Source organism: Diplotaxodon limnothrissa, linkage group LG17 (assembly GCF_057381915.1).
Source record: "Diplotaxodon limnothrissa isolate DT_005_m linkage group LG17, D_limnothrissa_male_GT1.1, whole genome shotgun sequence".
NCBI lineage: Eukaryota > Metazoa > Chordata > Actinopteri > Cichliformes > Cichlidae > Diplotaxodon > Diplotaxodon limnothrissa.
Genome location: NC_140612.1, coordinates 8,352,840 through 8,365,302, shown reverse-complemented (window position 1 = coordinate 8,365,302; position 12,463 = coordinate 8,352,840). Strand labels below are relative to the sequence as shown.

The 12,463-nt window shown below is 38.0% G+C and overlaps 1 protein-coding gene across 1 annotated transcript in view; it reads left to right on the top strand.

The window, feature by feature from the left end:
• Positions 1-12,463, top strand: part of znhit6 (zinc finger HIT-type containing 6) — a 45,715-nt gene that overhangs the window by 7,613 nt on the left and 25,639 nt on the right. Inside the window, exon 5 of the mRNA XM_085376411.1 lies at positions 5,883-5,986. Coding sequence (XP_085232537.1) covers positions 5,883-5,986 — 104 coding nt within the window. The remainder of the gene's footprint in view (positions 1-5,882; positions 5,987-12,463) is intronic.

Below are 12,463 nucleotides of genomic sequence, written 5' to 3'. Positions count from 1 at the left end.
CTACTTGCTTTGGGATCTTCATAATGCCTCGAGGGACCCCTCATTGCTTTATATTTCTCTATGAAAACAGAGATTGACAGACCACGTGACTTTCACGCGTTGCATTTTAGGTACGAGTGGCAGCAAATTCAAAACACTGCATCAAGCGCTAGCATTTCCAGCACCATGTTTACATTTTATTTGCCCCAAAAACGGTTGTGTACAAAACGAAGGAGAACACGGCAGGTCCGTACAAAGACAGACTTGACGAAAGACAAAAAAAGTACGAGGTAAAAATCAAAGGAGTGAAAGGGTTAGATAGGGCTGCTCAATTAATCGAATTTTAATCACGATTACGATCTGGGCTTTCAACGATCATTAAAAATGACTGAGCCGATTATTAGCCCCTCCCTCGTACTTTACTCTCGCGCTGCTCCGTGTGGCAAATCGAGCGCACCTCTCTGCATTTCGAACACGTGTCACAACAATTAAGAGCAGCGGTCCCCAACCTTTTTTGCGCCACGGACCAGTTTATGCCCGACAATATTTTCATTGACCGGCCTTTAAGGTGCCGCAGATAAATACGACAAAATAAAACTAGTACCGGTACCGAAAACATTATTACTAACACACGTGAAAAGACCAAGGAAAACCGAGTAAACGATAAAAACGATAACAAAATAACGCTGAAAACCGATAAAAACCCTGAAAACTATACATTTCACACCTGAGCCTCAACTCTCACGGCCCGGTACCAAACGACTCGCGGACCGGTACCGGTCCGAGGCCCAGGGGGTTGGGGACCACTGATTAAGGGGACCCGAGGGAAGCGGAAGCTCGGAAAGCTAAGCAGAAGTTATTTGGAGAGGAGAGTGACTGCCGCTGGTTGAAAAGAGGTTTTAAAAAAAAAAAAAAAAAAAAAAAAAAACTTAAGTGGTGTGGAAACATTATGGGTTCGCGGAGTCAGACGTGGATCAAGTAGACATAGTGTGTAAACTCTGCTACAGTGTCGTAGCTGCACCACAGAGCAACACTGCAAAGTTCACTAAACATAGATGTTTACATTTTTCATTTATTTTTTATATTGCAAACATTTGCACTGTTATCAGTATTTGCACACTATTTTATGACAATCTTTAAAGCCATTATTCAATACATTGTTATTGTTAAATAAATATCGTCAAATAATCGAGATCTCAATTTCAGTGAAAATAATCGTGATTATCATTTTTGCCATAATCGAGCAGCCCTAGGGTTAGACCCATACGAGCATACAGAGTGGACTAAAGATGTTACCGTGCTGCACAGCTTTCATCACGCACATATTTATAACTATATGGTCCCAAGTGTGAGTGCATACACTCACAAAATGTTTAGTATCTTCAGATCCCTGCAACAAGCTCAGGTCCAGTTTACTTTGGTGATTTGGACTATTCCATTTTACAGCTGTTGTTAAATTTTTTTTTCTTTACCTCCTGTACAGGCCAACGCAATTTATTTGTCTTTTCAGGTTGTAGTATTACACAACATTTTCAGATCCAATAGAAATAAAAATAAGTGTTTCGTAATTCATTCAATTTATTGTCTTTATTTATAACTGGCATTATTGTTTTATTCTATTATAGAATCTTACAAGAAAAAGGCAAAATTGTATTCCATTGTGCTTTATTAGCTGCTTTGGTGAAAAACAAGTCAACTGTGCAAAAAAAAAAAAAAACCCATATCAAAACAACATACTGGAAAACAGTTATTCATCACTTGATTGCTTCAATACAACACTTGGGCACATATATGCAGGACTTTTCGTGGCTGTTTTGATCTCGCTCTCTCTCTTAACCGATCAAATCTGGCTGTGGTAGCAGCTTTAAACTCGGTATGACCCAGGTTGATAGAGGGTGCCCAGTCTGAATCGCATTCCAGCATTTTGTAGGCTGGTTTTCCTACAAAACACAACAAACATTAGCCCGCAAAGCCACAGTGAACAAAGCAGCATAGCGCAACGAATTCAAATCAATATAAGACTTATTTGTAACCTACATCAACAATTATGTTATGATAAATTATGTAATGACTACAACAGAAGACTTACATTTGTGGAAATGCTTGGAGCGGACTAACATGTGAGCTGGAGTGTGCTGGAACGTTATATTTGGTCTTCGAATGACTGCAATCCAGGCCATCCGTCAGTTCTTTGTTACTTCGGAAACATGGTTGGAACAATTTCTCTTCCACGACAGAATCAGATAAAAACCGTTACGCGTCGGCTTCCCGTGGCTATCATGTGACGAGCTTTTGCAGTTAATAATACAACAGCTTCTTGCCATTCTTTGTGTTTCTTTTTATCGCTGTGTGACTGTTTTCTTGTGAAAGCCTGCGTGCGCTAGTACCACTTGCCACTCGTACCTACAATCCTTTGCGGTTTTGACGTCACATTTTCGATCTCTATATGAGATGAGATTCTAATAAGCAGTATTTGGTATGACAGTCTTTAACGAGCATGTCTGTGAAGGTTCGTAATCCACTGTGAACGACCATCTTTGAACAGAGGCGGTGGCTTACGACTCCAACTGTCTGCCATCTATAATCCAGTTTTGAGATCCCTTCCCAGAGGCCTTAATGCCCACTCACATCCTGGGCTATATGACCTCAGTACGTAAATCACGTGGCAGGGTGGGGCTAGGTGGGTTCACCCGATAGCTTGGCTGATTGTGACCCACACCTCATTTCACACCTTGGGTCATGTGATTAGGTAGAGGATCAATAGGAGGTCCATGACCCTCTTGGGGACACTCCCATAGGGTTTAAAATCTGGAACTGTCCACCAATTGCTCTTAGAACTAAAGAAGCTTCTTGGATGAAACGTCTTCAAGAAAACTTTAAAAAGTCCAGATGCTTTTCTTTCCAAGCTCCTTAAACTATGATGACCTGTATGACTGAGAACCTTCACAGACGTATGACAATCTTTAATATTCAACATAGTCTGAATTCTCTTAGACAGGCTTTCTCATAGTTTCTTCATGATTAGTTCTCCAGGCTTTTTGAAGGACAAAGCTCTGTCAGTGCGCCCCAGGGTGGCTGTGGCTACAATGTAGCTTGCCATCACCAGTGTGTGAATGTGGGTGTGAATGGGTGAATGACTGGATGTGTAACGTGCTTTGGGGTCCTTAGGGACTAGTAAAGCGCTATACAAATACAGGCCATTTTGGATGTTCTCTGTTCTCTTTTCAAGATGAGCCACTTCAATATTTGTTGAGGTCTTGGCTTGGGGAAGGCCAGTCCATGACAGATTGTGATTTTCTATCCAGGTATGATTTTACTGCATTGCCAAATGTGTTGGGGATCATTGTCATGCAGAAAAAAAATGAAGCCATTGACAATTGGATGCTCTCCAGATGGCATTGCATAGTTGTTAAAAATATTTTTCTATGTTTATAATTCCATCAGTTTAGACAAGATACTCAAACCATGCCAGGGCATCTGCCGTTTACAGATGGCTGTAACTCTCACTGTTGTACCCCTCCTCCCTTTGCCCTCTTCTATACATAATTACAATTTGAACCAAAAATGTCAAATTTGGATTCATCCTCCCCATGAGACCTGAGTAGATGGACCAACTGAAGGACCAGGTGTGTCTTTCAGGTCCTCTGTCAGGCCCTTGTTGGATTTTTTTCATATTTCTCCAGGACAGTTTATCATAGCTTTTTTTAGTCCTGCCACTACTTCGTTTGTTTTCCACTTTCCTCAGTGTACGATGTGCCAAGTTTTCATCTAAGTGTTATTTGGGAATCACCTTGTTGGTGCAAAAATATTATTTTTATTCCTGCTTTGCTGTGTTTTCTTTGGCATTTTTTTTAATTACACTGCAAAATGGGAACAAATCATTAGGTTTTATCATTAGGTGGCAGACCACTAGTAACAAAATGACTAAATGGGAAAAAAAAAAGGGCTAGCTTCTTGGAACCAAAATATAAAGAAATGAGGAATGGTTTAACACTTTTCCACAGTACTGTAGAACTAATGGGAATTATCAGGATACTAGAAAATACTGGCTCCCAATCTTGTTCATACAGATGTCACTCACAGGTTAGGGTCAGGTGTGTGCTTTGGAACTCGTTTGTTTATCTTGACTTCTTTCAGCTGTGTGGTTTTGGTTATTTATTTAGAGAATAGGTTGCAATATGTTTATTATTTTGGCAATACTTCTGAAAGACTGAAGATTGTATGTGGTGTTCCTCAAGGTTCTATTTTGGGACCTAAACTCTTTAATTTATATATTAATGATATTTGTGACGTATCTAAAAGGTTAAATTCGATTTTATTTGCAGATGACACAAATTTTTATTGCTCTGGAGAGAATTTGAAAGACTTGGTTGAAATTATGACTTCTGAGATGTTAAGAATAAAAAAATGGTTTGATGTAAATAAATTATCTTTGAATCTGACAAAAACGAAATATATGATATTTGGCAATCGTGTAAAGGAGGATAAAGTCATTATGTTTATAGAGGAAGAATTGATTGAAAGAGTTACTGAATTTCGTTTTTTGGGTGTAATAGTGGATGAGAATTTGACATGGAAATCTCATATTGAACATATTAGAAAGAAAATGGTCAAAAGTATTTATATTTTGGGTAGTATAAGAGATTTATTAAATTATAAAACAATGCGTATTTTATATTTTTCTTTGTTTTTTTCATATATCAACTATTGTGTTGAAGTTTGGGGGAATACATATGAGAATACCATAAAACCTTTAAACCTATTACAGAAGAAAGTTATACGAATAATTCATAATGTTAAATATAGAGAACATACAAATAAATTATTTATAGAATCAAAATTATTAAAATTAGGAGATTTAGTGAAATTACGGACATTATTAATTATGTTTAAGGCTAAAAATAATATTTTGCCTTTTAAGTTACAAAGAGTATTTTTGATGTGTTCAAGGGGAGAAGAGAATAGAAGGAAATTTTATTTTAAACATCAGTTAGCCAGGACTACACAAAGATTAATGAGCACAACGGTTAGGGGTATAAGACTGTGGAATTCACTTCATTATAATTTAAAGAATTGTATAAATTTACAATGTTTTAAAAAGTGTTATATGTTTAAAACGATAACTCAGTATGAAGAATGCGAATGAATGTGATGTTGGTTTGGGATTCGACCGGAGAGAAATGTCAATATTAGTTTGTTCCTGATTTTTGGTGCCCACCGGTGATATAAGTTCGATGGTAGATAGGGGGCAGGGTTTAATAAGAATATTTTCTTCTTCCTGCTCCTTTTCACACATGGTTGTTGTGTTTTGTTGACAGAAGATGTGGTTGTTTTGTTTGATTTGTAGTACCAAGTGTGAAATAAATAAAAATGAAATGAAATTTAACCATTTTAACTACAGCTTATCATTTCAGTCGTTCATCCATTCATTCATACTTTTTTGACAGCTATTCATTTCATGGCATGTAGTGAATCTTTTGTATGGTTTATACATTATGTTTCGGTACCAGTTTAACATAAATGTTTACCTATTGTATATTTATTGTATTTAGCCAACCATTACCCACACTTATTAGTTGACAGTTTCAGCTGTTGGTATAGATTTGGCATATATTCCCATCTCCCATCCTTCATGTATCCTGGCTGCAGAAGTACCACGGGAGAACTTGTACCCCTGCTTGGGAGTCACTGCTGTACAGGGTTGTTCTACTGATGGGGCTGCAAAGACTATTTTGTCTTTACATTTTGTATTCTAAATTGTAAATGTATTGAAAAAGACCACATATAATTTTTGCTACTTGTGCTTAAAATGGCAATAAATTAATGATATAGTTATTGCTGATTGACACGATTAATTTAACTTTACAATGAAACTATATCATCTTTATTTTTCTGTTCTTCAGTCTAAGAAACTGGCCTCTAATGCCAGGAAGATGAACATCACCCTGAGATTCCTCCCCATCACCTTCTCTAAGAGCAGAGAAAACTCCACCTTCTTCCTTACAAAGTAAGCATACACCTGCTCAAATGCAGAAAATATCATTATTGTTAATGTTATATTTTGAATTCTGTTGGATGGAGTTAAATGTCAGTGTATTTTGGAATATATCTAAGGTAAGTTAGTAACTTTCTTCATTTTGTAAAGTAAGGCCCTGTCATTATCTTGACCATAATAAAGGATGTACAGGATGAAGATTTTCCCACACACATCCTATACAGGGTCCAGAGAAAATAAAACTTGCTGACACACAAACAAATGTGATATTAATAGGTAACATAAGTGTTTAGAGTTCTTTCAGGGGAATACCATGAAAAGCCTTACAAAGACATTCAGGCACTGTTGAACATACTGTCTAAGACAGCACTTTAGTGTTTTCTGGTAAAGCCCTGCTTAATCTGCTGCAAAATGAGCTTCTGATTAGTGCTGTTTTACTTTACCACAGGATGGCACTCTCGTGAAGTGTTTTATCTAGACTTGGCTTTTCACACGCTTATCTCATGGCAGTCTTGTGCATGGTGATGAATCCTGAATCTCTAACCATGTGTATGAAAGATTCATTCCCCACGAGAGTCTTTAAATCGTTAATAAAGGAGTTTATAATATACTAAATGGGACATGAGCTGAGATGATTACCATGATGTTAGAGCTTGCCAGACACATATGCCAGCTTGTTGCAGAGAATCAGTGGCATCATAGTCCATGCTGGTGGACACCTTGCAGTTAATTTTTTCCATTCTTGCCCAGCTTCTATTGCATGACACGGCTCAACTCGACTCAGTAATTTACATAGTACCCATTCCTGTTTAGGGGCATGGTAGGATGGTTTTAAATCCTTGTAAAGGCTGAAGGAACTGAGGAAAAAAAGACTGCTAAAAGGAAAAAACTGGAAGGTTTGAGTAATTTCATGTCCCATGTTGCACATCCTATGTTGCACATATGTCGCTTCTTTCTGGCCTGTCAGCAGCCTGCAGTGTTTACATGTTGCCTTTTAGTTCTGGCTTACATGGTTTAGAATCTCGACTGAAGCAGTACCTCTTTTGCCAGGTACGATGTGCTTTGCACAGTGGAAAACCAAAACCAAATGGCATGCAGGGAGACTTTCAGAAAAGTCTCAGCTTATTTAATATTGCAGACTTGCAGTTATTTAGACACGAAGGTTTTATTGTTTTCTTTAGAAATAGCGTGTATTTAGTTTTTTGTTTTTTTTTATTTTGGTCAAATTTGTTCAAATGCGCTGGTTGTCTTGTCATTTTTGGCAGCTATTCTAACTCCCTGGACAACCTTGTGCCACTCATTTTGCAATTTCTTTGAGGTTTGGCCCTGGCTCTCTAATCCCACAGTGGAAGAATAAAGAAGTGGAAGAGGGGGGGAAATTGTTATTGAACTGCACATTAAAGTTTTACGAGTCTTGAAATGCCCAGGGACAACATTAGGTGCCAATCAGGATTGCCACTAAAAGAAACCTTTGTCATTCCCTCCAGCTGGTTTTATGTTGTTACTTTCCCTTTCACCACCCTCTTTTCCATCTGTAAAGTCGACTGCTCTGTCATGTCTGTGTCTGGTGTTCTGCAGGTGCTGATTTAAGTGAGCAGAGCACATCAGCTTTGTCAGGTTCTTGTGGCAGACTCCAGCTTCATACTCTGTGTGTTCAGTTCAACAGTTGTCAGATGTTTTAGGGTTTTTTTTGTTTGCACAAATTTTTATCTGAAGGATACAGATATGATATATTTTCATCGTCCTGTTAGCCTAGCATCAGTAGAGGAATCACCAGCCAACTGTCTCACTAGATTTTTCAACTAACCGCAACACTGCACCATTTACAGGCTACCAAATAGACACAAGGGTTGGGGTAAAGGTATATAATAAATAAATGGCAAAGGGCTGAGAGAGAATTTGTTTCAGAATGTACCAAGTACATAATATAAAAAGCAGATGTGTGAACAGTGTGAGTGCAGCTGGTTAGCGACATATTCATGCTACGCACTCACAGTGCCAGAGAAGGATCGTTACTGGCATACAGCTGACTGGAGGGTTTTCATGCCTGGTGGTGGTGTGTGTACGTGTGAGTGTACATGTATATGCGGTGAGCTTGGGAGCACGTGTCTTTTTGATTACATGTTTGTATTCAAAATAATGGCTGTGCAGCTACTTTCTTTCCACCTCTTACCCAATGACTAATTTAAAAAACAAGGCAAGAACAGTAAAGAAAAAACTTGAGGCTGCCTCTCACTCCAGTCCTTAGAGGATAGTAGCTGGCATTTGGCAGAACATTGGGTGTAGTTGTATTAGGATAGAATTATGTGTTCTACAGTCTCAGCCTGGCAGGTCAGAGAATTTTCCTCACAGATGACTTGAGTGGACTGGACAACACATTGCAGAAGCAGTTATTGCATGTAATAACTGAAAATATTTCTATAATAACTTGGGATGATTAGTAATATGAGCTGCAGCAGTTTTCATGCCCTGTGTATTACTTTCCCATATATTGGGTTGGGAGAATCAGCCTTAATTAACCCAGCTTTCTGGGTGAGAGTGGTCCTATATTTGCTCCCAGTTATTGACAGGTGTTGAACAGTGAAATCCAAAATGAAGTGTTTCTTATTGACAGTAGAAGATAACATAATAGCTTTGTAGACGAAAGCAGTGGTATCCCATATGTGCTGTAGGCTCAGTTAATGTACTATAAAGGTATTTTGAATGCTTGGCATATCTTGTGTTGTTTAATTTTTTTAAATTGCGTTAAAGAAAGTCCATTCAAATTACTTAGCATTTTTATCTTCACCAAGGAGGTTGATTTTGGCAGCTCATGTGTCTGTAAACACGATAGCTCGAAAAGTTTAGAATGAATTCTAATAACATATAGAAAGTATAGTATAAATATTTCAATTCTGTGTCACATTTGACCTCTGACCTCCTCCTTCAAGGTCCATAGATTGATCTGAAGGTCAAAGTGATAACAGTGCTATATAGAGCTTTAAAACTTCCTCTTCCTGACTGCCATTGTTTGTACTGACAACATAGGGGCATGTGGAGAATGGAGGGGATCCAAATATGACTGCTTCAAGGTCAAATAACATCAAACTTAAATGTCATATTCTCTGATCTCACTTTAACATTTAGGGTCTGCCTTTTCTTTCAAGTTGACCCCAAAATGTGTTATGCCTAGGGCTGCTCGACTATGGCAAAAATGATAATCACGATTATTTTCACTGCAATTGAGATTTTTATTATTTATTTAACAATAACAATGTTTTGAATAATGACTTTAAAGATTGTCAAAAATAATATAAAATAGTGTGCAAATACTGATAACAGTGCAAATTTTTGCAATATAAGAAATAAATGAAAAATGTAAACCTCTATGTTTAGTGAACTTTGCAGTGTTGCTCTGTGGTGCAGCTATGACACTGTAGCAAAGTTTACACACTATTGATCCACGTCTGACTCCGCGAACCCATAATGTTTCCACACCACTGAAGTTTTTTTTACCTCTCTTTTCAACCAACGGCAGTCACTCTCCTCTCCAAATAACTTCTGCTTAGCTTTCCGAGCTTCCCTCGGGTCCTCTTAATTGTTGTAACAAGTGTTCGAAACGCGGAGAGGAGCGCTCGATTTGCCACACGGAGCAACACGAGAGTAAAGTACGAGGGAGGTGCTAATAATCGGCTCAGTCATTTTTAATGATCGTTGAAAGCCCAGATTGTAATTTAGATTAAAATTCGATTAATTGAGCAGCCCTAGTTATGCCTTTTAAAGAAAGTGTTGTCGAGAAAAAAGCGAAGGAACCGGCTGGTTATTATTTTTTTTAATAGATTATATAGTAATCAATATCCACGCTCTTCTCTATGAACTACTCCTACAAAATAAAAGCCTGCACTTTGTGCTTGTTTTTATTGCATTACAATTTTTGTTATGGTTTATATGAAAAGAACAAAGAAAACAAATGTATAAAAAAAATAATGCTATTCTCTTAAAAGAAAATGATTCCCAGAAAGTGAGCTGTTTTGGCTGAGGTTTGCACTCTGGGTGCTTCTTGTCTGTTACTGCTTTTCGTACAACCAGTCCTTCGTCTTTCCTTCGTCTGTGACTCATCTCTTTGCAATAGGTCACTCAACTGAATGGGTTGTATTCTGGTTATAATCATATATAAATAAAAAGTTGCCAAGTGCCTATGTTATTTTGCAGTTAAGTCACTGTCTTGCAGCAATTACATCATTGCACACTTGCTTAAGTTTTGGTCATGCCATGGTCTCCAACCACTGTTTTCCTCAGTGTGGCTGTAGCATGATTGGAAGTTAAATTGATGGTTATAAAGTTATCTCTGGGAATGTAAAACAGCAACAACATAATACTAAGTGTTATTCTACTGATGATTTGACAAGGTCCATAGACAGATCCACAGCTGTAATTTGATGGCAAAAAGAAAAGACAACCAGAAAATGAAGGCACACAAGAAGGAGATATGAGCAGCTGGTGACGTGCTATGCAACGTAAACGAAATGCTCGACTGAGCTGGAGCACTTGCTGGGTTTACTTCATATGACAGGAAGTGGAAATTACAGATTTTATTTTAAAATTTAAATGTTGTTATTATGTGACAATAGTGTGCAGGCTCCTGAGGAGTTATAAGCTTAACTTTAGATATTGTTAAGATAGTTTTAAGCAGCTCTGGTATTCCTCCACCCAACATTTCCAAGGGAAACATCCCTGCTGTTGCAGAGCTAGTAAGATGAAAGTGCACCAAAGTACAGACTGTTTTTGTTCTGGGTGGGTTAATTATGCTGCTGTCTGGGAGGTGAAGGACATGAGGGTGAGGGTCACGGTAGTCAGTTGTCTGGAACAGCAATACTTTGAAAGGTTATATGACTTAAATCTAATTATAAACCAAGTCCAGTGTAACTGACCTATCAATGATAACCTGAGTTACTGTGGACAAAGAATGATTGGCCCGATATGCCAGGGTTTGTTTGCAGTGCTATACTCTTTGTGATCAGTTAAGTCAGGTGGCTCGATGGTGTATCGTATTTAAAAACTCCCTGGCATTTTTATTTAATTAAAATGGAAAAAACTAAACCTGTTATAAATAAAATATATAATAGTTCATAAAAAAAAATCTAGTCCTCTTTAGATTGAAGAGGCTTTCTCCCAACAAGCCATACCTGTTTTTATTGTTTTTGATGTAGCACTTGGGTGTTCTGGAATTTCTCTGAGCATTGTATAGTCTGACCTTGGGGTGAATTTGCACCTGGTAGGATTTACTGTGATGAATGTTTCACACGTAATACTTCTCACTGTACAACGGTGGACTTTATGACCTCTCTCAGATTGATGGGCAGCAACAATTTATTCTTTAAGATCATTGATGGCGTTGTATGAACTAGGGCTGCCACAAACGATTATTTTGATAGTCGAATAGTCACCGATTATTTTTGCGATTAGTCGACTAATCAGATCATCATCCATTGGACGTAAAACGTACAGCTTATTGCACCAGCAGCATCTGCTCTTATATAACTATCATTGGCTTACAGCTTGAAGTGTTTAAGGTATGTGCAAACTAAAAATAAAGACAAGATGATAGTTTATTAAATTTTAATGAAGTTTGCAGATTGTTTCGGTGAAGTTTAATAAACTCAGCCGTCTGCTCCTTGCCATCTAAAATATAACAGGACACCAGAGTATATTCTCGAGCATCTCACACTTCTGATAATCAGTTGTCTGCCTGACGTTTATTCAGCTGTGTAAAAACTATAACTTTAATCTCAGCCAAACCGATTTACTCAGGAACAAATAAAATACTGAAAAAAGCCAAACAATAACATTTTTAAGTTATCTAAGTGACTTATATATCATGTTTAACCTGAGTAGCAAAAGACAGCAGTGGGTTTGAAAACGATCTGCCGGGAGTCCGGTGTTCTCACCGGCTCTAGTGAGCCTGTAACCCCAGTTAGCTAACGACGTAACAGACGTCTCCGAAAACGTCGGAGCGCTTTTGAAAATATGTGGTGTCTTGATAAACTGAGCAGATTTTTGAGGTTTACACAGCTACATTCTCATCTGAAAATATGTTAAACGTTTATTTTGTGACCCAGAAAGAATAATAAGAGTAACATTAAAACTAACTAGCTACCGCCATTGTTGGAAACTGAGCTTCTTCTTCTTCGGAGTTTAACGGCAGCTGGTATCCTTGTACATGCAGTGCTGCCATCTTCTGTTTCAGTCCGTTATTACACTAAATCCTACTACTTATTCCTGCGTCTTTTGGGATCTTACAAAGCTTCAAACGACGCGTCTACTATTAAATTAGTCGTCGACGATTTTGATAGTCGACGTAATCGTGACTAGTCGACGTAATCGTGGCAGCCCTAGTATGAACACACACCTGAATGCTCACGAGCAGCAAACTGCTTTTTATATAGGTGCTCACACTTGCTGATGATCGGTTACTCAAGTCCATTTGATTAAAATGCACCTGGATGCTGG